We start from the raw sequence: 27522 nt of genomic DNA on the forward strand, positions 1-27522 counted from the left end.
AACTTCAAATTTAATTTCCTGTGGCAATGTAGGGAAACAATTGTAACCTTCTCCATGGAAAGGAGCAAGGGGATTTTGGTACTTTGTTTGCTAGTCTTCTGTTAACATTCAGATCACAAAAGAAAGAGGTTCCCATGCATCTGTGGGGAGAGATGATATATTTTAGGATCAACTTTACTCTTACTCCTCCAAAAATTTGCGCAGGTCTGTTCCATCTTCATATGATGAAGGCATTATCCTGGAAGATTAATGTGCTCACAAAAATTTATTTAAAAGGTATTGTAATTATTGTGAAAAAAGTGCATATCAAAAAACCCCAAGGAAAATATATAAGGAATCTAATAATATAATTTCTTCTTTTTTAATTCCAATAATTCAGCTATTCAAATACTACATATCTATCACTCTGCTTACCTGATTACCACTAAATCTTATATGCTCCATTGAAAATTTTTTTCTTGCTGACTGAAGTATTTTAAAAGGGAAAAAAAGCATAACAAGAAATAACCCTTGCTTTCTTCATACATGGCATTAAACAGTTGTGCAGATATGAAACTGTATATACCAGATGCGTGTGTGCTTGTGTGTGCATTTGTGTGTTTCTTTCTGTCTGGTGATTGACGTCAATATTGAAGGCAGTTCCTTTATCCTGTGTTTGCATGTGAAAAGTGTGACTTCAGTTTCTTTGGGGATAAAAGTCTACTGCTCCTCTTGACTTGAAAAATGTGTGGTGTTTGAAGTCTTGAATCCATTTGCAGTCAGAGCAATAGAGACATTTGGGCAAGCTTAGAATGTGATGAAAATGCCGAGTGTATTTTATTGACAATTTTGTTGCTCATATCTCATGCAGTGTAGTCTTATTTTTCTGCAATTAACTTGAATTGGGTTAATAGTGTGAACTATAGGGACGTGATGTTCTCTGTTTGTTAGTATGTTCCTGTCAACATTTACCTGCTAGTATTTGCTTTGAGTTATTACAGATGTCTTTGCCCCTTCCCCTTTGTCCGTAAGTTAACTTGTCTTTACAGGGGGTCAATTGAGCATCAACAGATGCTCAATTGACCCCCTATGAAGTTGGTGCCACTGTCTTCTTTGATTCTATCTGATAGGAAATTCTTTTAAATTGAACTGTTTCACTAGCTAAATGCAAATAATTTTCTGCATTTGAGTCACTCTTACATATTAATGTGAGTTAAAGGTGTGTTGGATGGGAACTCAAAGAAGGAATCAAAATTTAGCTCATATTTTTAAACTCATTTGTTGATTTAAATTGACTCTTGACTCAATTGATTTAAATTGACTCTTCACTGGAGGAAAAAAATGGGGGAAATAGAGCTTCCTATGTCAGTTCTTTTCATTCCTGTTTCTAGTAGTAACTTTATTGGTAAACTTCTTTATTCACAAGTTTTTTAACAAAATGATACATTGTGCTGTCACTTACCTCAGACAAAAATTTTCATGTTTCTTTACATACAAATAATACAGCCTCATAAGCTTCCGTCCCTTTGAAGATGGTTACCTGTATCTCTTACTGTCACAAATCCTGAATAAACCACTGAGTGTCCATATACTACGTATTTACAATAAATAACTATTTATACTGTGAATTAAGATCAGACTCTACAATTTATTAATTCTAAGAATTTATCAATTCTAAGAAAGTAATTCAAATAACTATGTAAAAATGTGTTTTTCCTCAGTTTTTCCTGCATGTAATGGATTGTATGGAACCTAATACATGTTTTCACTCTCTACACTACAGAATACATTATTTATTAATAGAATAGTTTGTGTTTGAAAGGACCTTTAGAGGTCCTTGAATGCAAACCCCTCGTAACAAGCAATGATACTTAAATGATGAAGTCCAAAAGAGTGATTTAGGAAAATTTTTTAATAGAGCAGAAACCAGCATATACTGAACTTAAAGGATTGAAGTATTTATAAAGAGGTATATATAAAAAGTACAGAAGTATTATGCATGAGTACTTGATATTTTAATTACATAGCTTATACTTATGCATGCTTGACATTGAAATGAACAAATGTTTTGCCAGTGTAAATCCTGCCTAATAGGATTTGTTTTGTGGACTAAGCAGAAGTCTTGAAAAAATATGAAGACAATTCAAAGGACAAGCATTCATCTTCTAATAGCTGAGTTGAAACCAATTTCTGTTTACATATTCTGTTTATATATTTTTTCTTTTCTTTAACTTAATTTCATGATTTCATATTAAAAAAAAAAAAAAGCTCTGTAAAAGTAGGATCTTATGCCAACAGTCTCTATTTTGGAGATTAGTGGTAGCAGCAAACAAACCTCTCCATATGTCCTAGCTCAAAGGGAGACTCCAATAATCAGTCTCTGTATGAATTACAAGAAAATTTAAGAATTTCAGAGACACACTTGTCAGTTAAAGCTTCTCTGTAGTTTTAGCAAGTTTGTTGCGTACAAATTCAAACTAAAAATTGTGGTTTTGCCTCATTTTTTTTGGCATATGATTTCTCATAATGATTTAAACCCCAAAAAACAGAATGAAGTAGAAAATATTTGGGTCTCTACTCTCAAAGAGTATGATTCAAAATTTTCCATGGTTTGGTAGAATGCTGGAAAAAGTCTATAATATGAGAACACGTGTATGTACATTTATAAGCGGTCAGCTTTTTCCTATATGAGTGGAAAACATCCAAGATGAAATAGGTTTGTTCCTCACTGAGGATTGGGCTTTGGGGTGTGTTTCTTTTCTTTTTTGGTTTTGGTTGGATTTTTTTGGTTTTGGAGGTTTGTTTTTTTTTTAATTCTGTTCAATCATTTTAAATGTTTCGTTTAGTGAAGTATTTTTGCTATTGTTGTGATGGTTTGGTGAATGACAGAAAGCTCAAATCATTGGCTAATTACTTTGGTAGTTTCTTGACTACAACTGGCAAGTAAGTAGATAAAGTGCAAAAAGCTGAAACTGGTAGCACAGATAACAGTGTAAACAGTAAGAATATCTTAGAGAAATGGGGATAACTTTATTATTTTAGTACACTTCGTAGGCAATGGGTGGCCCTCTTCGTGTAAGTGCTGCCATCACATATATATTTATATATATGTATTGAGCTGGCAGGGAGAAAGCAACAGTGAAAATGCATTGTGAAGCTGAAGAAGGAACCATGCTCTTTGTGGGTTACCATCAAAGAATGGTTGCTTCTAAGAGAAATGCTTGTGGTGTTTTTGCTGGTGGATTGGTTTGGTTTTGGTTTTCTTTTTATTCATCTGGTTTGTTACTAATATTGTAGACATCTTGATTTCCATGGGAAATGTCACTCTTCTCATGCTAAGATGATTGGCAATGCCTCTTTCTACTGTTCTTCTATACTGTTATTGCAAGAAGTTAGTCTGTAGATTATGCAGATACATCCTCACTGTAAGCATTCTTGTAAATCTTTGATATTCTTATAAAAAATGTTGCACAATGAAAGTAGTATAGCTGGTGTTAAGCTTGTGAATGGTAAATTTTGCAATGGAAGAAAGATGAAAAGATGTTGGGTTGAAAACTAAAAGTATCTAGAAATAGGAAATAGTTTTTAAGAAAAGAAAGGCTGATCAACTTTCAATGGCTTCTGAAGCAAATGAAAATATTTTATTGTAGCTATACTGAACCTGTGATGTCATGGTTTTCTGGTGGTTTGTGTGTGTGGTGTGTGTGTGCGTGTGCGTGTATGTTTCTGTTTTGTTTTTGTTGAACTCCCAGGAAGAGGTTTAAACATGAAGGCAAAACTTTCAAACCCTAGCATGGCTAAATACAAAGCAACGCTGCCATTTTTTTTTCCTTTTTGTGCCTCCATCTAGATCTGTCACATAATTTCAAGCAAAAAGAAAGATACAATTTAACCACAGGAGAGCTAATAGTGTGAAAAAAAAAAACCCTGATGAATTTTGTTTCCGCAGCACGATATTATCAAAGATTTAAGAAACAAATTTGCCAGCCTCGGCGAGAACTCTCTGGTAACAGCATAAATGTCTGTGTTGGTTTGCTTTTGAGTTAAAGGTTTATTTTTCATTCATTTGAACATATTTCTCTTTTTTACCTCTTCTTTTTTAATTTATTACTCATACCCTCTATTTAGCAAGCCTTCATTTTTTAAACCTCTTCCATCTTCCAATGTATTTTTTCCGTAATTTGGATGGAAAGTTTATGGCAGCAAAGCTGTCATTCTGGCTACTTCTGCTGCAGCTGTTCCTGCTTCTAGGTCATACATGTTTTGGGCGTTGTGTTTTTGGACATGATACTAACTGATTGTGTCATGTTCCTTTTGAGTAAGCTTTTTACCACGCCATCTGATGGACTCGCTGTCATAGGGCTCTATGCAACTTCCATTTTGCAACTTATACTGCTTAGTCACCCTCAATTCTCCAGCAAACTTCAATTAACCTGATGAAAGTTGAAACTCTTGTGGAATTAACTGTGCCTTTATGTTTGCTCTTTATGCTCGTTATGTTTTCGGTAGTAGTTTAAATTACAAAAAAGAAACTTCACCATTGCTCAAGCAACGCCATGCAGTATTGTTTGTTGCCGCTAGAGAATACAAAATATAAAAGCACAGTGTATTCTATCAAATATTCTGTAAGTAGGGGGGGCAATCTATATTGTAATATAATGATATGTTTTGAAAAAAATTCTGAGATGTTTCTTTTGCTCTGGTATTCAGCAACAACTTACAACTCAAGAGCCACATACTGAGCAGTATGAAGTTATGGTCACGCTATAGAAGATTATTAAGAGTATGAACTGTTGCACAAAAACACAGCACAAAAGTGCAAGTTTGATACATGCAGTATATACAATGAACATGGGCTTTGAACTAACCTAATGATTCACAATTGAGATGACTCTTTACAGATAAACTGCTAAAAGCATATAAAAGAAAAATACCAAGTGGAGATTATTACTTGAACCTGTTAATTATTTGTTCAATAGCATCGTATGTATTAAAATGGTTCATGATGTTGCCATAGAGCCCATATACTAAGAGAAAACCAAGAACCTTTGGAGGATTGATAGTAACTCAAATCTCATGTTAAATGACCGGAATTTTTATTCAGGAAAAAGAAATGGAAAAGCAAAAACTTCTGTATCAACAAGCCAGACTGCATGATCGGGGTGCTGCTGAGATGGTTCTGCAGACAATCAGTGCAAGTAAAGGTAAGGTGGTGGTGTGTAGATTAAATTTTAAACCTTATTTCTAATGAACTTTGAAGTTCATTGATTTTATTTCTTAGCGGCAAAACATGCAGATGTTTGGCTCTGAGGTTTGCTTTCAAAATGAACTTGAAATTTCAAAATTTTTGACAACTAGTTATAATTAATTTTTCTAGTGCTAATTTTGAGGATGTGTGAATTGTGTCATAGCTTTAGCAGCACTGAATGACAAAATGGCCCTTAAATTCTGGAATGTGTACAGTTCTGAAGTAGGTGTGGACTTAAGTAATTTTCTTATTTCCCATTCTCCAAATGGCTATAATAAATGGGATTTATTGGTGTACTTTGATAAAACATTTCAGAAGTTTAAATGATGCTTTTTTTCGATTAGAAACCATCTTCTTCTAGGGTTTTATGCTTTAGATTTTTTCTTTTGTGATTTGTTTCCTCAATAGTGATGTTTTAAAAATTCCCAATTACAAATTTTGTTCACTGTAGTTAAATTCTTGGGTTACTGTCATTTTCTGAATAAACCAGAAGGAAACATTCAGATTTCCATGCAGAGGGGACATATTGTTAAATTTGAAAGCTAGCTTATCATTGTGAGCCCAGCCTTAAAACAACTGTTGGATGCTCTAGTTATTGAAACATGATTTATATTCACTGAACTTATATCTTGCTTCTTCTGTGTACTTTTTATGCATTACACTATGTCTGTAGGCACTCATGAAGAAATTAAGGAAAAATAGTTCAGTTTTACAATTCATTGAATGGATGAAATAATTAATAAAACATTCTTATTTTTATATATGATCAAAAAATATATTTTAAAATATTTTTTTAAGGCGAGATGGGGCCAATGGTTGCAGCAACCTTAAAACTAGGAATTGCCATCCTAAATGGAGGAAATTCTACTGTTCAACAGGTAAAATACTAGTTTCTTCTACCCTTTCTAGCCAGTATTGTTCTTTATACCATGGTAATTATTGCTGTAGTAGCACATTAGAATGACTGTTTGTCAAAAACTGTTTATCCTCTTACTCTTGTTTGCAGAACAAAATTGTATAAAAAAGTACCTTGTTTGATGGGTATTTCTTATTTGTTTACAATTCTAAAAGATTTATTTAGCACTTCGGGTGTAAGGGGGAAATTTTATGTTATGTCATTTACTTCTTTAGGAATTCATTGGGAAGGAGGGCTTTCTTGGGAGATTGCCATTGTCCTATAGTCCGTAGAGCAAAATTGCTGACCCCAGTCTTCACCAAAAAGAATGATACACAACTTCAGAAGTCCTTAGCTTATACAATGAGACTCTTACTGATAAAAGCAGAGAAAATCCTGAATAACTAATCTATCCTAAGATAATTTGGTTCCCAGTGGACAAGTCTGATACATTAAAATAATTCTGCACTGCTGAAGTGAAGAGGCTGATATAGGTTATGTTCAGTGTTCTGTACTAGCTGAAGATTCCTATGTTGAGAAGGGTTTATACCTGCCATTACTAAATTATTGTAGTACAGTTTAAAGAATACAGATGACTGGGAGCAATTAAGGTCCCAAAGGAAGCTGGTGAATGTAGTCATAATAATGTTCTTTTTGGGAGCTGTCATTGCCAGGAATTGACATGAAAGACTACAAGTAGTGCAAAAATTATTTGCTTGAGCCACTGCCCGTTCTTTGTGATGTCATAATATTAAATTAGGAAATTCATGAAATTTGTAATCCTACAATCTATTACTAAAAATATTTTATTAAAGAATTAATCAAAATGCAGGAAACAGTATTTTTACATTGATAGGATTGCTACTAGTCTAAATAACATACAACATAAAAGCATCAGTCGTACTGTTAGAATTACTGGGTTTTTTAGGTGCCTCATTTATACCTGTTTCTTCTGATGTTATGCTTATCTTTCAAATTTTCCTTTAGGTCCTAAGATTAGCTTTTTAGTCTTCCTTGGGAAGAGTGGTATGGGTGGGGGGAGAGGAGCAGTAGTGGTTTTTGAAATTCATTATTATCATCCTCCTCTGGAGTTCTTTGCTTTTATTGCTATAATGTTGTTGATTGGGGTATTCTTTTTCTGTAATCTTGGGTCTACTTGGGTTTATAATGATGTGTTTTGCTAACAATGTCTGCCTATGTGCTATCCATTTTGGAGGTTACTTATTATCCACTTTTCCTATTATTTTTGTAAAAATACTTTTACTTTGTTCACATAATGAATTCTTGTAGCTTGTCTACTAAGTCTGACCTTTAGCATCATGGGTTTTTTTCACAACAGAGAGCTCTGGTATCATCCTGTGTCTTTATTCAACAATGCATTGCATTCTAGAATCACAGTTCAGTGAAATTCTTGGTATTGTAATCAGTTTTCAGATAGTTATTACACATTATAATAAAGCTAAAAAAAATTTAAAATATGCTCAAATTACTGCTACCAGGATATTTAAGCTAAAATAATTTAAAACAAACTGAGGTTAAGAAAAGCCTCATCTGGTGCTGAAACAATAGTGTCAATATAAATTTTTAGCCTAGTAGTGTCAAGATTGCATTTGTATTAAACTCTAAATTCTTCTGGCTGTTTTGACTTTAGTTGCTATCTTTGTTTTCTATGCTTTAGGAAGGCATAACCAAAATGTATGACCTTTTCTATAAAGTACATGAGCATTAAATGTTCTTTTTGGTTCTGATATCTGGAGTTTTCTTTGCAAGAGTCTTAAATATTAGAGATATTTCCAAACACCAACATCGCTAATAGTATTCAATGCATATAGTCTTAAGTTACCTAGGTTATCACATAATAGGAATATTAATTTGCTGTGTAAACTTTGTGTTGCTGCAGAAAATGCTTGACTACCTCAAGGATAAAAAGGATGTGGGGTTCTTTCAGAGCCTTGCTGGTCTTATGCAGTCCTGTAGGTAAGAAAGTATCGACTTGAAAAACTTACTATTTTGCATGTATATTTTATTCCATGAGATTTATAGTTCTGGAATGATCCCCTACATAGTTCCTGCAAATAGCACTTGGGGTTTATAATGTGCTAGATTTGGGTTAAAGGACAGAATGGTACTCGTGGTGTAAAAATCTTGGTGATATGCATCTGCCCTTCTAAGAAAGCTTTTTACAAAAATATTTACAGAATTTGAGTATACCTGATATATGGCAGAAAACAACTCCAGAATTAGGAGCATTCCTCAGAGGCAAATCCTTAACTCTGGAGGCATCCAGTAATCCTGCAGAGATCAGGTTAATGATCAATGTTAAATAATCATTAAAGATTTTGGGAAACCCCAGATTTGTTAGAATTATTCATAGGACTTAGAAGTCAGAAAAAGAAATTAAATATCTAATTTAATATTAAATTAATGAATTTTAATAAATTGAGGTGATACTATGGCTTTTTGTCCATTCATGCTTATTTATGATTTATATTCATTTCATATATAAATGTATGTGTTTAAATGTTTTATACATAATTTCTCAGAATAAACGGAATAAACTGTATCAGTAAATGATGTATTAGTGAACATAAAACATAGGACTAAAAGGGGCTCCTTGGAACAGGTGATTCAGTCTTCTTGTTATGTCCAGGGTAACATGTTATGTATTATTTTTTCTTAAGGCTGTCTGTGGCCAAGTTTCATTTTGAAATCAGTGAGATTTCTTGCCAGCAGAGGTTCTGTCATAGTTCTGTGTTAATCTAACTTCTATAACCATTTTTGCTTATGAACAAAAGTTATCCCTGGCCAGCTGGCATGCAAAGACCTGGAAGGCAGAGCCTTACAGGTTCACAAAAAAATATGTGAGGTATCCTCCTTCCTTGAATCCGGTTAGTTGAATACATATTCCCTTTTGGCAGCTTCAGTTTTTCAGAATATGGAGGAAGAGAAACAATAAATGAAACTAACAATGACAGTTTCTTAATGGACCTTGCTTCTTGTTATGAACTGGGCTATAATACAAAAGTAGTCAATAACTTGGCTTCCTTATAGCCAAGGAAATGGCTAAAAATGAGTGTGCACATCATAAACCCATACATTCCCCCTTTTTTTTTTTGGTTAGTCATACAGAGCTGAATTCTGTGGTCACATTCAGGGCAAAAGCAGGTTCAGGCTGTTGAGCTGAGATTTGTAGTCTTGTAACAGACACATATATCAAGTCACTGAGATGTATCTTTTTAATACTAGTATGCTTGTAAACTTCAGTGAAATCACACATCCTTTTTAACATCCACAAAATTAAATATTGCATTTATTTAATTAATCACTGGATAAATGTAATTTTTCTTACTGCAGTGTTCTTGACCTAAATGCGTTTGAACGTCAGAATAAAGCAGAAGGCCTTGGCATGGTGACTGAAGAGGGATCAGGTACTATTGATTCAACAGAAATTATCCATGACCTTTTTGAAGTTTTGCAGAAGCAAGCTGAATTTGAAAGAATCCAGGGGAGGTTTAAATTAGGTATAAGGAACAGGTTCTTCACCCAGAGGGTGCCTGGGCACTGGAACAGGCTCTCCAGGGAAGTGATCAGAGCATCAGCCTGGCAGAGTTCAAGCAGTGTTTGTTTGGACAATGCTCTCAGGCATGTGGTGTGACTTTTGGGGTGTCTCATATGTGGCCAGGATTTAGAATTTGAAGATGCTTCTTCAAATCTCTTCAAGTCTCTTCCAACTCAGAATAGTCTATGATCCCATGTATCCTGTAAATGTATATCTATCTTTATTTATCTAAAGCTAAATCAGGTTTCCTAAAAGTGATTTATATTTAATGGACTTACCTAAGCTAGTCCTTGTCAGCGGTAAAGCATGTGTTGAGTTTCAGAATGGTCTCAGAGGACTCTTTCTCATCATTCTGAAGAAGTAAAGACATTACATGTAAAATTAAAAACATATTCCAGTTACAAACAGCAGTGTTTATGCATGTAAAACATTTCAGATGTTCCCAACCAGTTTCAGCATAGAATGAAATTAAAAATTCCCACCTGATTTCTAAAACTGAAAATCACACCACTTACTTAAGCCATAAATGAAATATAAGAGGTTGATGGAAATCTACCTACTCTGTGGAAAAAAAGTCTTGGAAAAGCTTTTTCATCAAAATAATTTTTTTCTATTTGTCTTTGGGGAAATATTGCAAAATTTTCACTCTGCTTTTGACTTTGAACCAATTTGGCTTTCCACCCTTGGTGTTGTTACTTCACTGTCAGTTTCTTTCTTCTGCTTGATAGTAAGTTCTACAACTCCTTTACTGTGATTGTCTGGGTACATTAAGTTCGTTCTTACGTGCTTAATAGAGCTACCAAAGCACATTTTCTTCCCTTATCTTCAGAGTTTTTTACAGTGCATTTTTATGTTTAAATCCTACAGTGACCTAACCTTTTAACATGTTTTTGTCTTAAAAGCAAGGTAAAAAAAGCTTGACTGTATAATCCCTATTGCATTTGAAGGATCATAATTCATACCAGCAACACTGCATATCTCATTGTCCCTTGTGCCTGTAGGTCTTTTATGCGGCCTATTTCTTTAATATTCAACTGCTTAAATAATGATTTTTCATTAACTATTACATTTGCCTGAATGACTTCAAGGCCAGTCAAAAATTCTACTTCTCTGAAAGTGCTGTCATAGTTTAAATTATAGATTAAATCTTTCTAGACTTATACGAGTGATTAAAAAGTGAACCATGTGGATAAAATTTGGTTGCAAGATGGTAAATTGAGCCCTTGTACAGCTGTCTGGCATATAATTTTCGGCCATTACTCTCATGTTTTACTGAAGATTATTCTGCACAACCTTTTGTTCTTTTGGACAACATTTCTGCCATTACATAACTAAACTTACTTATAATGTAGGATTCTGAAATGGACTTTCAAGATATTGGCTCATTATTCTTTTGACCTCTGCCTCTGTTTCTAGAAATGACTGATTTTGCATGCAAATATAAATAAATATTTAAATGCTGCATAATTGACTCTACTGATGTTAAGAGTATTTTTGTGCTTCCTCATTTGAGGGATTTTTTTTCATTTTCTGTTTATTTGATGTTTCTCTTTTAGTACAGAACTCATTTTGGCAAAACCAATACTAACTATGTTTTGTATTTCCTAAAACAAATTCTCACTTTTTTTTCTTTTTTTTCTGTTTCTTTTTCTTTGAACTAATTGTCCTGTCCTCCCTTCCTCAGTCATCACCCATGAGCGTGGTAATTATTAAAAAGAACTGCCTATTCCTTATTTTCCCTGCTCTTAGCTTTGTGTCAGCATTGTACAGCTCCTGAATATCACTAGATTTTTTCCTGTAATACTGCTAAACTAGTGTGATTTTTCTGTTTATATTAAAATTTTTCATCCTAAAATTCTTGGTTTAAACATCAAAACTTCCCATTTTGGTCTTCCTCTCTTTCTCAGGATTTGCACAGTGACTGACACAGTAGATGTAAGAGCAACAAGCTTTTTTATACTTTTCTTTCCTGTTCTTTTTTTTTTATTTGTTTTCATTTCAGTGAGCCCCGTATTTGCAATGAATGAATGTTAAAAGGAAAAAAATAATATATACATACACAAAGCCTTGTGCTTTAGTCCTCCTGTAGCCTTTTTGTTGTGTATTGAATGTGGCTTTATTGCTGCATTGATTTGTGCAAGCACAGGAAATCAGTGGTGGATCCAGTGAGGATTTGAGGTTGGTTAGTGAGGAGAGGATTTGCCACTGGCTAGGTTTATCTAATGCAGTCAGGAGTTGATACAAGAAAGAGGTGGTGCATTGCTAACTTAGACAAGTCAGTGCTTTTTTCAGGTGACTCTTCCTTATTCTGAAAGCTGTTTGGTGTGTTATGGTTGCTATACCTCAAAGTTTCCTTACTTCAAGTAAAGGAAGAGCTTTATAGGAGCAGTTGCCATGAGATGTTCATGTCGCCATGTGAAAAGAGAATTTAAAATACAAAATGTGTATACCAGTCTGGAGAAACAATGAACTCCAACACAGCAGATGTCTTTTCATTAGCCAAATGTTGGGGAGGAGGATGATCTGGCGTTTTATTTGTTTTCTCAGTGGAAATTTTCTATTTGGCAGCTTAACAAAATTCTACGCAGTGATTAGGATAATTTTTTTTGTTTGTTTTCTTTGTTAGTGAGCAATAGCAGTGTCAAGATACAGTAATCACTGTGTCAAAGATTTCTTGGCACAAAGGGATAATATTTGCAAATACCATATTTTCCTACATATTAATATCCAGATACTGAAAATTCAAGACAAAAGAAAACCAAATCCAACCAAAAAATACTGTATTTTCCCATTTCAAAGTTACATTATTGTTGATAATATGCTACCTTCAAATAGAAACAATTTTTTTATATTATGAAGCACACCTTTTTCAGTTAATTGAAAAGTAGTTTACATAAGAGCTGCAGAGGTACTGGTATTAATACCTGATAGCATTAAGAAAACCAAGCCAGTGTGTCTGTGGGGAAAGTCCTCTAGTGAACAGTTTCAAAGTATCCTAGATTTTATAGGATATCTGAGCTCTTATGTCTGCAATCCTGTGAATAACCATCTGTAAATACTACAAAGGAAGTACCAAAGATGAGAGAGATTTTCGCACTGGTTTTATTAGTTTTGTTTCTTTGAGAAAGATGTTTATTCTATGAATATTTAATTAATCCTCAATTAAAGATATTTTTATTGATTCCCAAGGAAATTATGGGATGTAAAATGTGCATTTTAGCCTGCTTTTCATTTCATCTGAATCGGCTGCAGAAGCACATTCATGAGTAATTGTCATTGACTTTGCAACCTACAAGCCCGAAACTATTATTCCCATAGTCAAAGAAAAACTGTGGAACCTTATGGGAATAAAGTCAACCTTTCCTCACATGCAGTTTGTGTTTCTGGTCCCATGCCCACCTTAGCAATAGATAGAAAGCCCTTTATTCAGTCAACATGGATGTGAAATTTATTGCTCTATTCCAATTGTTTCTTTGTGCTGTCCACATCGTAAGTGCCTTGTCCTGATATTCCTCTGACTGGTACTACCTTCCCTTTCCAAACCCTGGAACCCCCACTGGTAACAACATTGATGGTTCTTTAGCAAATGTGTTTCTTACTTGTTTTTGTGGCGTATTCAATGTTGTTTCTTCTGTATGTATTTTGTTTTGATTGTTCTGTTTCCTTTTCCAAAAAGGGGGGTTCAAAATCAAAGACATGTAGAAATACGTACTATTTTGCAATGTTTTTTCATTTAAACTCATACTCCTTGCCATTTCACTATGAGTCACAAGAATCTTGAAAGTGCAATGTTATTCTCTTTTGGAGAGAATTGTTTTACTTCTGTGAAGTACAAAACTTAAGATGTTTGTTAAGTTTACATTTAGATTATTTACTTATTTACCTTTCCAGGAAAGCTCTTTTTAAGTGTTCAATTTTTTAATATATTATCATGTCTTACTTTAATTTCTCTGTAAGTTCACAGAAGCCTTATTTTAATAAAATACAATTTTAGAATAAGGTAGTAGCTCTTAAAGGGCTTTTACCAATCTGAAAGGTACATGTGATATGATAACTAGCTGTACTGTGGGTTTTCACATCATGGCTATTTTCAGCCATTAATAATATGGAACTAATAAATATGCTTTTGGTCTTCACCAACTTAGTCACACTTAAAGTAGATGCTTAAATTCTGTGTAATCCACTGTAGCCTGCATTGGACAGGTGTTTTTCACCTTTATAAAACTGTATTTGAATCAGTGTTTGCATTTAAAAGGGGATTTAAATAACTTCAGAGAATTTCACTCACTGAAGAAACAAATGTATTTCTTACTTGCATTAGATTGTTGAGATGTCAAAGGTATGCAGCATTCACAATCCAACCTAGTACTGTCTGGATCTTGTGATAAGAATAAATTCATTTGCTTTATTATTTGGCAGATTTGCTCTTGTTTAACAGCCATCATAAAAAGTCCTGTTCCCATTTGAAAGCTGGAAGTATTTTTATGTTTCTGTAATGCGTACTATCAAACCCATGTTTCTGAGTAACAAGAGAAACCAGATCTTTTCCACTGGGGATTTAAAAAATAAAATCGAGAAAGAGGGAGAGAATCATTGAACTTTGACACATGCACTTTCAATGAAAAAAACCTCCATGTATTTAATTTTTCATTGACTTTTATTTTTGTTTCCTACACATGATACCTCTGTTCCTGTATCTCACAAACACAAACTGCCAGTTTTGCAAAAGCTGCAGGCTTACAGCCTTTGTGTGTACAGCCATACCATTTTCCTACAGCATGAGCAGTGGCAGCATTTTAACATCTGAGCAAATATTTGCCAGAATATATCCAATATCAACAGAAATTAAATAATGATTTTTCATAACAACCTCAATCATACTATATTTAGTGTGTATGTTTCTAAGTACATTATTTGCAAATCTTTGTGTGAACTGGCATGAATTTGTGTGCACAGCAGCAAAGGTTGTTCTCCTGAATTTTTAGAAAGAAATGGATCTCCATTTCCGTTCTGTAGTTGCTAGTGAGGTACCACTTGTAGTCAGTAAGTACAATCTGAAAATGAAAATTCCTGGTTCTTGTCTGGTTTTGATCAGATGTAAAATCTGCAAAAATGAAAACCAGGATATTGTAAATCTTAGTGTGGCCAGGTGGTTTGAGATAGGCATTTTCTGCTTAATTAAAAAATACGTAGAAATATTTTTAAAATTAACAGGCCTTCAGCTTTTGGGCAGTGATGCAGCTAACACCTTCTGATTTTTAAGAATTTTGTAATAACTGGTGTACAAATTGTGATTTATTTACAGTGGAGCTAATTAAAAGACCCTTCCGGGCCCTTCCAGTAATAAAAATGTAATTTATTTAATAAAAATTCCTGAAGTCCAGTAATTCTACTAAAACCCAGGACCTGTATAACATTTCAACTTGAGACTTGTTTTCCTGCTTGTTCTGGAATATCTTACTTCTTAAGAGAGCAAGGAAAATAGATGTCAAAAATATTAAACTTATTCTGTAGTCTCATTCCTGCAAATGGCTTTGATTCAGTGGTGCCTTAATACACAAGAAATAGATGATTGGGCCTTTCACAGGCTTGATTTTTCCAAGCAAGTTTCCTGATGCATTATTTTGTAAAGTCATTGCCATCTCAGCAGTCAATTTACAAGCATTACATGTGTGATAGAGGCTTCACCAAATCTTTGGTTTTCTGCAATTCTTATTTTTGCACCTAGTTCAACAAAGCCGGTGACCCCACATATAACTTTACGTGTGACAGGAGTTCAGTTAAATTGAAAAGAAGAAAGTAACTAACCCTGAAAAATCTTCTCTACTATAGCATTTGGCCAGCAGCATGAGAAACTCTCTTGCAGGACTGAACTTGCATATAGCATTGAAAAATGTACTTCTAGGAGCCCAGCCACCTCCTGTTTTTGCCTTCTTGGCCCTGTATTGCATGTATATGTTCATCAGCACTGACAGGAACAGTTAGTTATTTTCCATTGTTTGATTAGCTGAAAGGGTTTTCAGTCTCCTGTGACTGAAAAACTGTGTGCCTGCTAGTTATATTTTCAGTGCAGAAAAATGTCGTGGAATGTCATTCAAAATATTTGACTCATTCTTGGAGAAACAATTGGGTGGTTTTTGTAACTGCCCTAACTATATGTCTAGAGTTAGGACGAAAAGCATCTTATCTTTCCCTGTGGTAACAAATTATATTGGCATATTCCTTAGTGAAAAATACTCTAAATACCAAACATTGTCTTGAGGGCAAAAGAAAAGTGTGAAATTTTGTACTTTAAAATATTCATATTAGTTTTCAAAGTGCTTTTGATTCCTATTCCTAGTGTACTGAAGACTCTCACTTTAAATTCACAGTCTGTGGACTGATAAGTCCATTAGCTAGAAATTATAATTGCTCTTGACTTTGTGGAAAGTTAAACTTCTGATCAGGTCTGTTTATACTCCAAATTGTACTAAATGCTGTTTACATTTCAGCTAGCTAATATGAAGAAAATTAACTTGATCTTAGGCAAATCTAGCCCAGTGATAATCTAATTATAATAATAATCTGTAACTGTGGATATTGTAATTAGAATTATTAACCAGTAAAACAGCATGGAAGAAATAGTTAATTTAACTAAGGTATTGAATTTTTAAAAATAAAATTAATGCCTTTACTCACTTTTCTGGTCTCCTGTTCACACACTAAAGATTCTGTCTTTGTAGAACCTAAATTATATCCCCTCAAAAAAATTCTTTCAAACTATTTTACAGTTTGCTTACATTTTTGTATCTCTGTTTTTCTTGTTTACAAACAGCACTTGTTATAAATTCAAATTATGTATATTCTTAAATAGTAGAAGTTTTTGTGACTTCTACCTTTGCATACATAGTCAAAATAATTCTCCAAGGTTCTATATGGGAATTTTCTTACTTTTGATAGGTGGCCTTTATTGCTTTAACACCTATAGTATTGTCTTCATGTGTCATTTTTTAAGCTGTTCTACATTTTCCTCAGTTGTGGTTGTTTTCCTGGGTGAACGGTTATTTCTCCTCTTTGTATGTCCCTTTACAAAGTTAACTGTATGTACTGGTGTGCTTGAAATAATGATGTATCAATTGAGGGATTTTTAGTATACTGTTTCCTGTGTGGGGAAAAAAAAAGCTTAAAGCTTTATTCATTTGGATATTAGTTGTTTACCAAGAAATTAACTGAAGGGCCTAATTCAGTAAAGCATTTTGGCACTTGGTCTTAATTAATTATATCTATATTGCTTTATTTTGTCAAAGGAGACACTTCTACTTTGTATCAGCAGCAGACAGATAATAAATCCTCCAATATTTCAGTCTAAATGGTTCTTGAGAATGCATATAGCTGTAAATTTCATGGGTTGTTTTAGAATATTTTAAAATCAAATAGTTTATTTGAGGACCTATTCTCATAACTGATTAAATCTCATTCTGTATTTTAAGTACCTTCTTTTGTGATGAATGGGAACCAAATTGATCTAGCCTAACCTTTGTATGTGTCACAGCCTCCATGTCCAGTGAAGTCAAACAAGAATGTAAATCAGGGATTATTTGTAAAATGTTGCCAAGCTCATGCTGCCATATTTATAAATCACAAGTTAAGTTTGTAATTGAATTTTTTTTATAACCAAATAACTATCTGCCAAGCACAAGTAGTAGGTGCTTCAGATAGGTTGGTGGTTATAAATTTTCTCTCCCCTTCTCTCTTAATATTAATTATGGAGATTTTCTTCAGGGGCTGTGAGGTGATGCTTGGCAGACTCTGATAACCTGCTCATCTGGCCTTTCTACAGGAGAAAAGGTGATGCAGGATGATGAGTTCACCTGTGACCTCTTCCGCTTCCTTCAGTTGCTTTGTGAAGGACACAATTCAGGTTTGTGGGCAGGCGAAATCAAGGTGATGGTAACTGATGATGAAAGCTCTTAATTGTTGGAGGTTTGGCAGCCTTCATAAAATATTATGAAAGGTGGAATAGCTGTTGGACTGTACACGAAGGGAAGATCTTTAAGTGGAATTAAGTTGCCGGTGTTTTTTAACAGCGCTAATTTTATAAATAAGATAACTGTTTCCAAAACGATGAGTTTTGGATCTTGCACCACTAGGAAGGTTGAATTTACATAGGAAAATATATGTGGTTTGTAACTTCTAGACATGGAAGATTCAGAGGAAAATGTAACAGGAAGTTGTATTGATTGTCCTTTGTCATGTCTCTGCTTCCTGGTGCACGATGTTTCCCACTAATGTCAGTTTGAATTCTATGTGGAGTTACAGGGTACACAATACCTTTCTTGAAGAAATAACATATTTTTTAAATATAAAAGAACACATTAAAAATGCATAATTTAATTTTTTTATTAAGTATATTTCCATGTGTTCTCTCTGTCATTCTTAAGGAATGAAAAAAGAAAAAAAAGGGATATTTTTCCTTTTTAGACATTAGACATATTTCTGACTTAGTTATCAAGTTTTCTATAATTATGTGATTTAATTTTACATAACAAAATATATTCAAAGTATAATTGCATTGGTATTGATGTAGTTCTAGTCATAAATAGATTAAAGTAAGACAAAGTTAAGTTTTACATGTGAAATAGATAAACAAGGTTCTGCCTTCAGAAGTTCACTGGTGTGTGATCTCTGCAATAAGATGTTAAAACTCTTACAAGGACCCCCCCCAAAAAAACCAAACCCCCCAAAAAAACGACTAAAAAAATATCAAAGAAAGAGAAGCCAATCCATGCCTCTAAGCTAAATTTTTCTAGACCATTGTAAATCAGAATTAATTTTCAGAAGTGTTTCAAAACTTAAATACATTTAAATTAAACTTCTATTTGAATTTTTAGATTTTCAGAATTACCTGAGAACTCAAACTGGTAACAACACAACTGTTAATATTATAATTTCTACTGTGGATTACTTATTGAGAGTTCAGGTAAGTAATTTATATACTGAGTATGTAGATGAAAATATGACTTACTTCTATACAAGTTTTATTGGAAGACCATGTTTATTTGTCATCATACTTGTTCTGGTCCCTGTAGCCCAAGCTGATGAGAAAGGCTGAAATTCTGTAGTGGTTGCAGTTCTTTAAGAATTGCTACTTTATACTGGCAGAGTCAAAGGTAACATACATGTGAAAAACTGATTCCAGCCTTTATCCGTGGGAATGCGATGGAGGCCGTTAACCGAAGAGAGCAGCAGGAGATGGGGCCATGCTCAGTGGGTCCCTGAGCACAGGTAGCCAGGTGTTGGCTGAAATTACCCTGTGAACGAGAATCTTTTTGTATTGCTGAAATTCAGTTTCAGCCAGCTGCATTTTCATCTGTATTCTGATTTAGGCTGAGCACTGGCAGCTCTGTGAACTGCTGATGTGCTGGTGTGCTCATGTGCTGGAGTGGAGTGAAGCATAAGAATAGCACATTTTCTAAGAAGGGGGAAAAAAGACAAAAGGAAAAAAAACCTGCGGAAGGCAGTGTGTTAAAAACCCTTTCAATAATCTATTTTTAACCATCTCCCAAATCCTTTTAGTACGAAAACATTTCATTGTCACAAGATGGTAGAAATTAATGAAAAAAATCTACTTTGTTTCCAGACTGCAGCATGTGAATGGTGTGAAAACATATATTGTGATAAATGTTCATAATTTTTAGCTATAATTGTCTTCTTTCTGAAAATCACTGTACATGATAATATATTATGATTGTTTTTTAAAATTATTTATGTAGTTAATTTCCATTTAGCCATTCATTTATTTGCTCTGAGAATTCCAGAGTTTGAAAATTTTTTCTTTTTTTTTGTTTACACTGCTGCTGTTATCAACATTGCTTTCTATCTTTATGCGCTCTGTAGAAGTTGTGGAGACAATACAATGATTTTCATTCCATTGCTTACTTTGTTGAAAATTTAATAAGTTCGCCTTTGGGGAAGATGGAGAGAGGAATTGTGCACACAAAGCAACATTTGCTCCCACTATTGACTAGGTGTCAAGCACGCAGTATAAAGAGACATTGTTTAATGAACAGCGTGCAGCATAGCAGTACTACCGAGCATTTCTTTTCAGAATGCAGGTGGTTGTATTTTTACTATCAGATACCAACTCATCTAATTTTAATTTATTTTATTTTGAGGTTTGCTGTGGGGTATTTAAGTTATTTCTTTCCCTGTATTTGTTTTCCTATTGATTCTCTTGAGATGAAACTACAATTCTTGAAGCAGTACTTGAGAATCGCTGGGTGATTCATTTAAAGCTTTTATAAACTAAATAAATTCTAGAACTAGAAAAAAAAACCTACTACTGTTTTTTCTTATATTGATGAATATCCAGTTGGTGCCAGTTTGGCCACAGAATCTCTTTATGCTTCTCACAACTGTTTTTTCTTTAGGAGTCCATCAGTGATTTCTATTGGTATTATTCTGGGAAGGATGTTATTGATGAACAAGGACAACGAAATTTTTCCAAAGCCATCCAGGTTGCAAAACAAGTTTTCAATACTCTCACAGAATATATCCAGGTAAATTAATTTCCTTGTAATGTTATGAACTTAAAAGAAAATGCATCATACAATTGGCATGAAGACATAAAGTAGCTAGGTATAACATAGACATATAATATAGATGCATTTATTCTTCAGCATTATTTTAGTGCATTTGTTTATGTCTGAAGCTAAAGAATGAAATATATGTATATACACTGGTCACTACCTATTAGAATTTTCCTTAAATATTTTTTAGCACTGTTCTCTACAATGTACTGGGGGGGAAAAAAATCAGGAAAGTGATTCTCTAATCCCTTATGTCAATTTTACATTAACCTTCTCTAAGGTTTTTCCTAATTTACAGGACTACATAAAGATGAAACAGCTTATAGATTTGTATCCCTTCAACATTTATTGTTTGAAGTTGCAAACAGATACACACTTTGGTGTTCTGAATTAGTATATTGAGACTTGGCTAAAATAGAATGGTTATTAGGAGTATGCATTTTTTACAGTCAGTGGTGTTACTATATACATAATTCTATATATATTTAATATTTCATAGGTGTTTCTAAAGGACAACCCTAAACTATGTGTTTGTGTGTATTTCTTCCTGGTTTTGTTGAATTTCTTGCAAACAAACTTTGGTTTTCCTTTTTCCCTTTTTTTTCCCCTTTTTTTTTCCCCGAACAATAGGGGCCATGTACCGGTAATCAGCAAAGTCTGGCACACAGCAGGCTGTGGGATGCTGTAGTTGGTTTCCTTCATGTGTTTGCCCACATGCAGATGAAGCTCTCTCAGGTATCTTTTTGGTTCACTTTTTCCTTCATAAGTAAATAGCATTTTTGTAAAAGAGAAGTAAGTGTTAATATGTTTGAGACATGAATAACAGTTGGTAAGAAAAATAAAAGAGATGATAAAGTAAAATTGAGGGAGAAAATTGCAAAAGTAGAGCGGGTGTGAATAGCAGGCCTATTATTGGATCACTGGCCTCAGGTACAAAGCAGATTAGATCAAACTGCAAACAGAGTATATCACTGATATTCAAAAAGAACTTTCAGCTATGGTCTTTTTTACCAAAATTCTCTCACAGTGTTTTCTGTAGTTTCCTTTTTGTAGAACCCGTCACATTCATTGATGGCTCCTGCACTGACCCCTAATTCATCATTATTAAACCCTAGTTCAACACGTCTGCATGTAAACCTTTTTCACTCTTAGTAGAGAGTGTCAGACCTTATAATGGGTGAATTTCTTTTGAATGTGAGTACTCATTTCATAAGCTGTAGAAATAGTGAAGGGGACTGGCAGAGACAGTTATTTAGAATGTGAAAATGAGGTGCAAGGAATACTATCTTTAAGCAGTGCATTTTTCAATTTCTTAAATTTTTTAAAGAATTGCACATTTTAATTGAATGCACTAATTCTATTTTTTAAAATAATCTGATATTTTTGAAGAAAAATGTCATACACTTGTGAAAGTGTTATTGTTAAGAAATGCAGCTCTGAAGTCTCTGAGGTTTTAGATTTCATTATTTGGCTCCAAAGGTGTCCATGTAAGTATTCTTTGCATAAATTAAAGTAGTCTTGTTCAGATTATTTTTCTCCCTGCCCTTGGAACTTCATAGATGAAAGGAGGCTGCTTGCTGACACTTAAGGACTTTGGGCTACAGGGGCGTTTCTCATTCTTTATGGCTAAATAGAAGTCTTCTTCCCACAAATGGCATCACAGTCAAACATGATTTTCAAGAGAAATGCCTTGAATTTCTCCTGAAGTGTATTTAAAAGTGCCTGCAGATACTGTTCTGGGTTTGAAACATCTTTGTTATTTTAAGAATTTTTAAATAGTCCATATTTGGGTAGGCCATGGTGAAGGCTGTGTTTTCTCCTGTTCCACTAAAGCAAACTGGAAAGAGGCATTTAAGTAGTTACTGACAGTAAGGCAAACATGTGGTAGCTGTGTGTTGATTATTAAATAAGATGTGGCTGTTGGGAAGATTTGCTTTTACAGTAATGACAAGTTTATAGTCTCAGCTGTGCCCAGAGTGGCTTCACAGCATCTTTGATTACTGAGTCTAGAAAATAACGATGCTCATCCCACCTCTTCAAAGATGGCCCAGCAGCTTTGCACAACAGGAGTGTGGACTTACTCATGATGTTCTGTGGGATGAGAGAAACACAGAGAACTCCAAGTGTATCATTCCTAATGCATCACTATAAATAGTGATTGTATCTTTCCCTTGCTTGGAGATCGAGCTTTTGGCTTTTTGAAACTCTTTAAGGAGCATAGCAGGAAAAACCAGAATAGACACAGGCTCTTTTGTTTGTTTATATTTATTACAAGAATATATCAATACATTTTTCAGATTCTGTTGAAATACCAGTTTTCAAAAGTGTTGGGTGTGGCAAGTGGAGTTACAAGGAATTGCCGTATGACTTTGGTCTGTAAGAGGGGCCTGCATAGGCTAAATACTTGGGTTTCCAGAGCACTTTTGGAAAACATTTGAAGCAAGATTTTAACAGGACCAAAATTAAATCACTGTTTTGTTTGGGTTTTGCAGTTTGGTGTTTTTGGGGGGTTTTTTTGTTTTTTTTTTTTTTTCATTTTAAATCTCTATCTTGTACGAGGAAGCAACAATTTGATAATGGTAATGCTTCTTAAGAATAGAAGACAGAAAAAGAAGTACAATTTTCAATCCAAATGAACAAAGATTATTTGGGTTTTAAATCACTTTTGTAATGAAAACTTACTGGGCAAATCAGTTAAAAATCTTGTTATTTCCAAATTATGCAGTCAATCCAAGATCCAAATTGTCATTGTTGACGGTGGAGTGGTTGCTTTACACAATGTTTATTATAAAAGCTTTTTATTTGAGTTTAAAGAACAGAAAGAAAATCTTTTTGTACTTAAACTCCTTCACAGAAAGGTGTTTAAATGAAAGTAAACCCTCCCATAGCTTCAGATTTTTTTAACAGTTTAAACTTAAGGAATTAAAGAGGTGTGATTAAATCAATGTCCTGCAAGTTTTAATGATGGATGATCAGATAAATGTATAAAAAATGAGTTCATTATTAAGAAAATTGAACAGACAGATGTTAACCAGAATTACTTTACACAGTATAAAAGTTAAAAACACTGGTCAACTATGACACTAAATGTCAAAGCACACTGTATGAAAGCAATTCTCTTAAAGCAATTGTATACAAGTAACAGAAGAAACATTATGTAGAGGTTGATGAATCTCAGCACACCTTTTTGTGGTGTACTTCCTCTTTCTCTTAATCCTTGTCAAGTAACTGGAGAGGTGTCCAAAATCCACAGGAGAAATGCCACATACTTCAAGTTTGTGGAAGAATCTAACTGTATGAAAGTGGACTGAGATTTTTATAGCAGAAAGAAGTTGGCTGGCAGTCATAGGTCACTAGGTCAGTTTTGCAGCTTATCTCTCAAGTCTGACTTCAAAGGGACAGATGTGTGTTTAAAGATGGTAAGCCAGATCAGCCTTTTAGCATATTCAACACTAAAAATAGCACTATGGTAGCTCACCACAGATGGCTTGCACTGCTTTATCTCCTGACTGGGTTCCAGGCCAAGCAGATAAGCTTTATCAGGGCAAAGCTTCCTGCCACAGCCATAAAGTACCTTGAGTTTGTTGTACCACTCACTGAAGTCTGGCATTGCTCAAGTATTCATTATCAATGGCATGATACAGCAGTGTATCACTGAGGAAGAAATTAAGTAGTTGAATAATTCTATCCAGGTAGACTCCAGGCAAGTGACGTAGTAAACTCAGTAAACTCTCTTATCAGAGATAAGAGGTGGCTTAAAAAATCAATTTAATGCATGTCTAAAGATCTACTAATAGAACTTTATTAATAAATATTTCAACATTTTATTTCAACTTTTCTTTTTCCCTCCAAAAAGTTCAGAGGCCTATAATGAAATTGTTCATTTTGAATCATGTTATACTTTGAGCTCTATGTGCTACTGCTGTTGCTGTTTTGACAATTTTCCGTAGCTGTAAACTTGATGACACCAAAAGTGACAATATTTTAGATGACAGGAAACATGACAGAAGCATCATCTGTGACCTTGAACGTACCCAGTTATTGCTTTAAATTTTTTACTACGTTCAGTTTTGTCTTTACTAAATTACTCTTTCTAAACAGATGATGGTGAAAATATAAAGGAGTTAAGCAATTAAGTATATTTTCATGTATAACCATTTTTAATGCTTCTATCTTCTTAATTTCTAAGTCTGCTTTTTACAAGCTGAAATATGCATGCACATAAATGTCAAAGAAAGCAATATATAATTTATATTTATATACTCTCTTTGTTGTTTAGGATTCCAGTCAAATTGAACTATTGAAGGAATTAATGGATCTTCAGAAAGATATGGTTGTCATGTTGCTGTCTATGCTGGAAGGTAGTAAAAATGTGAAATCTCTTTTGTAGTTGTTCTAGCAAAGTTTTTACCTTTGTATTTTTCTTAATTTGAGATAGTGCTCTATATTTCTTTGCATTTTTAATTTTCATGTCTCAATTGTGAGGAGACCTTTCAGGTCTGAAAGTGAGTGGGAGATTTAAGTAGGGTAGTTGACATAGGTTATATTAATTCTGAATGCCAGAACTTTATAAAATCCAGAGCCAAAGTTTGACTTTTTTTTTTTTTTTGGTGAACTTGACTTATCTTTTGGGTTAGATAAGGAGGTTTTTACATTTAAGTTGAAATCTCGACTTCTGGGGACAAAACTGTTTTTCAGTCATTTCATTAACAAACTTAATATATTGCATTTATTTTGGTAGTGATCTTGTCCATAAAGAACAGGCTTCATTCATCTAGTGACTATGTTCAAGGTCCTGAAGTTTTGATTTCCCAGGATTTAGGTTAATACTGAGAAGCAAAATAAATTCTTAGTAGGGTGTACTCTGTATGGAGCCTACTGATCTGCTCATCCAGATAGTGGTGAACTAGTGACATTAGATCTATCTGTGCTGCACTATAGTGAAATTTATAGTCTGCTACCCCAGTTTTAGTACTGCATTAAAGGTATGATCCCTCTCTACAGGCCTTTTTAATTATTCCTTTCTGTACCTGCACATACTTAGTCATGTTTTTTCCAAGTCTTAGGGTAGAGTTAATAGTAAAAGATTTCATAGCTAGCTTTCTTATGTGAGTGTGTTATCCAATAATTTATCATTCTTACTCTTTGATTGCTTCACTAATCATTATAATACACTTTTCTTTGCCAAAATTTTGCTGACATTATCTATAACATCCTGTCATTACCTCTAGGTAATGTCGTGAATGGAACTATTGGAAAGCAGATGGTTGATATGCTTGTGGAATCGTCAAACAATGTGGAGATGATTCTGAAGTTTTTTGACATGTTCTTAAAATTGAAAGATTTGACTTCCTCTGATGCATTCAAAGAATATGACCCTGATGGTAAAGGGATAATTTCAAAGAGGGATTTTCACAGGGCAATGGAAAGCCATAAGCATTACACTCAGTCTGAAACGGAGTTTCTGCTGTCATGTGCTGAAACAGACGAGAATGAGACTTTGGACTATGAGGAGTTTGTGAAACGGTTTCATGAGCCTGCAAAAGACATTGGTTTCAATGTTGCTGTTCTCCTGACCAACCTGTCAGAACACATGCCCCATGATACGCGTTTGCAAACTTTCCTGGAGCTCTCAGAGAGTGTGCTGAATTACTTTCAGCCTTTCCTCGGACGTATAGAAATCATGGGCAGTGCAAAGCGCATTGAACGAGTTTATTTTGAAATAAGTGAGTCAAGTCGGACTCAGTGGGAAAAACCTCAGGTAAAAGAGTCAAAGAGACAGTTTATATTTGATGTTGTAAACGAAGGTGGGGAGAAAGAAAAGATGGAGCTTTTTGTTAACTTCTGTGAGGATACGATTTTTGAAATGCAACTGGCTGCCCAGATCTCTGAGTCAGATCTGAATGAAAGGTCAGCTAATAAAGAGGAGAATGAGAAAGACAATCCTGAGGAAGAAGATCCTAGAATGGGTTTCTTCTCTCTCGTGACCATGAAGTCAGCTTTAGTAGCTCTCAAGTATAATTTAATGACTCTTATGAAAATGCTCAGCATGAAGAGTCTAAAGAAACAAATGAAAAAAGTGAAGAAAATGACCATGAAGGACATGGTCATGGCTTTGTTTTCTTCCTACTGGAGCATTTTGGTGGGCTTACTACATTTTGCTTGCAGTGTTGTCCGGGGTTTTTTTCGCATCATATGCAGTTTGCTGCTTGGAGGAAGCCTAGTGGAAGGAGCCAAGAAAATCAAGGTGGCTGAACTGTTGGCTAATATGCCAGATCCCACTCAGGATGAAGTGCGTGGGGAAGAAGAAGAAGGGGAGAGGAAACCAACGGAAGCTGCATTGCCTGCAGAAGACTTGACAGATCTGCAGACTCTAACAGAAGAGAGTGATCTACTCTCAGATATATTTGGTTTGGATTTGAAACGAGAAGGTGGACAGTATAAATTGATCCCTCACAATCCAAATGCTGGTTTGAGTGATTTACTGAGCACTCCCTCCTTAGCCCCAATGCCCGAGGTGCAGGAAAAAATCCAGGTAATTGTATCTTCTATATCTGATATCTGTTTCTCTTTTTCATATATTAAATGTAGTCTGGAAATAAAACTTGCATCTTTGTTTTTCTGGGTTTTCTGACTTTTGTTTTTTAAAGAACTATGTATAATTACTGGTGTTTACTCTTTCTGATGTTAGAAACTCGAATTTCCACAGCCTTCTCTAAGTACATAATGTTTTGGATTGCTTTTAATTCAGTGTTAAATTGCCTCTCTTCATTAATGTAAATCAAATGATCATATTTTTTTCAGATTTTCCATTGTTTAACAAAAAAACCCCAAACCCCCTAACATTCTACATTCTGGGTATTCTTTCAACTAACTCTGTACTTTATAATAATATTTACTCACAGTTTTTAATCCTGTTGTTTTTGTAGGAGAAGGTGAAAGAAGATGAAAAGGAAGAGAAAGAAGAAACAAAATCAGAACCTGAAAAAGCTGAGTATGTGTTACTTTAACCTCTGATCCTACAAAAAAAAAGTGTTTTGTTTCACTGAAAAAAAACCTCAGGTTCATTTGTACTCCTTTGCCTTTAATTTTCTGTCCATTCCCCTTCCAATTAGGCTGGGCTATTCTTTTTAACAATTTTCTTCATCTGTGCACATTTGCAAGGAAATGTCGTGTAGTAAGCACCACTCTGATTCTATAATTTCTCTTCCCAGAAGTATCCTTTGTAATGTGCGTTTAATTTCTTTTAGAATGTGCTTAATTGATTTTTTTT

General features: G+C 34.2%; 1 protein-coding gene across 10 annotated transcripts in view; it reads left to right on the forward strand.

The window, feature by feature from the left end:
• Window positions 1–27522, forward strand: part of RYR2 (ryanodine receptor 2) — a 386098-nt gene that overhangs the window by 330488 nt on the left and 28088 nt on the right. For all 10 annotated transcript variants that reach the window (XM_039706867.1, XM_039706870.1, XM_039706871.1 and 7 more), the window contains 11 exons: window positions 5084–5183; window positions 6026–6105; window positions 8023–8099; window positions 9477–9550; window positions 17501–17581; window positions 18552–18640; window positions 20091–20219; window positions 20880–20984; window positions 24529–24610; window positions 25481–26784; window positions 27179–27243. In XM_039706867.1, coding sequence (XP_039562801.1) covers window positions 5084–5183; window positions 6026–6105; window positions 8023–8099; window positions 9477–9550; window positions 17501–17581; window positions 18552–18640; window positions 20091–20219; window positions 20880–20984; window positions 24529–24610; window positions 25481–26784; window positions 27179–27243 — 2186 coding nt within the window. The remainder of the gene's footprint in view (window positions 1–5083; window positions 5184–6025; window positions 6106–8022; window positions 8100–9476; window positions 9551–17500; window positions 17582–18551; window positions 18641–20090; window positions 20220–20879; window positions 20985–24528; window positions 24611–25480; window positions 26785–27178; window positions 27244–27522) is intronic.

This window comes from Passer montanus, unplaced genomic scaffold (assembly GCF_014805655.1).
Source record: "Passer montanus isolate IOZ18808 unplaced genomic scaffold, ASM1480565v1 scaffold2, whole genome shotgun sequence".
Lineage (NCBI taxonomy): Eukaryota > Metazoa > Chordata > Aves > Passeriformes > Passeridae > Passer > Passer montanus.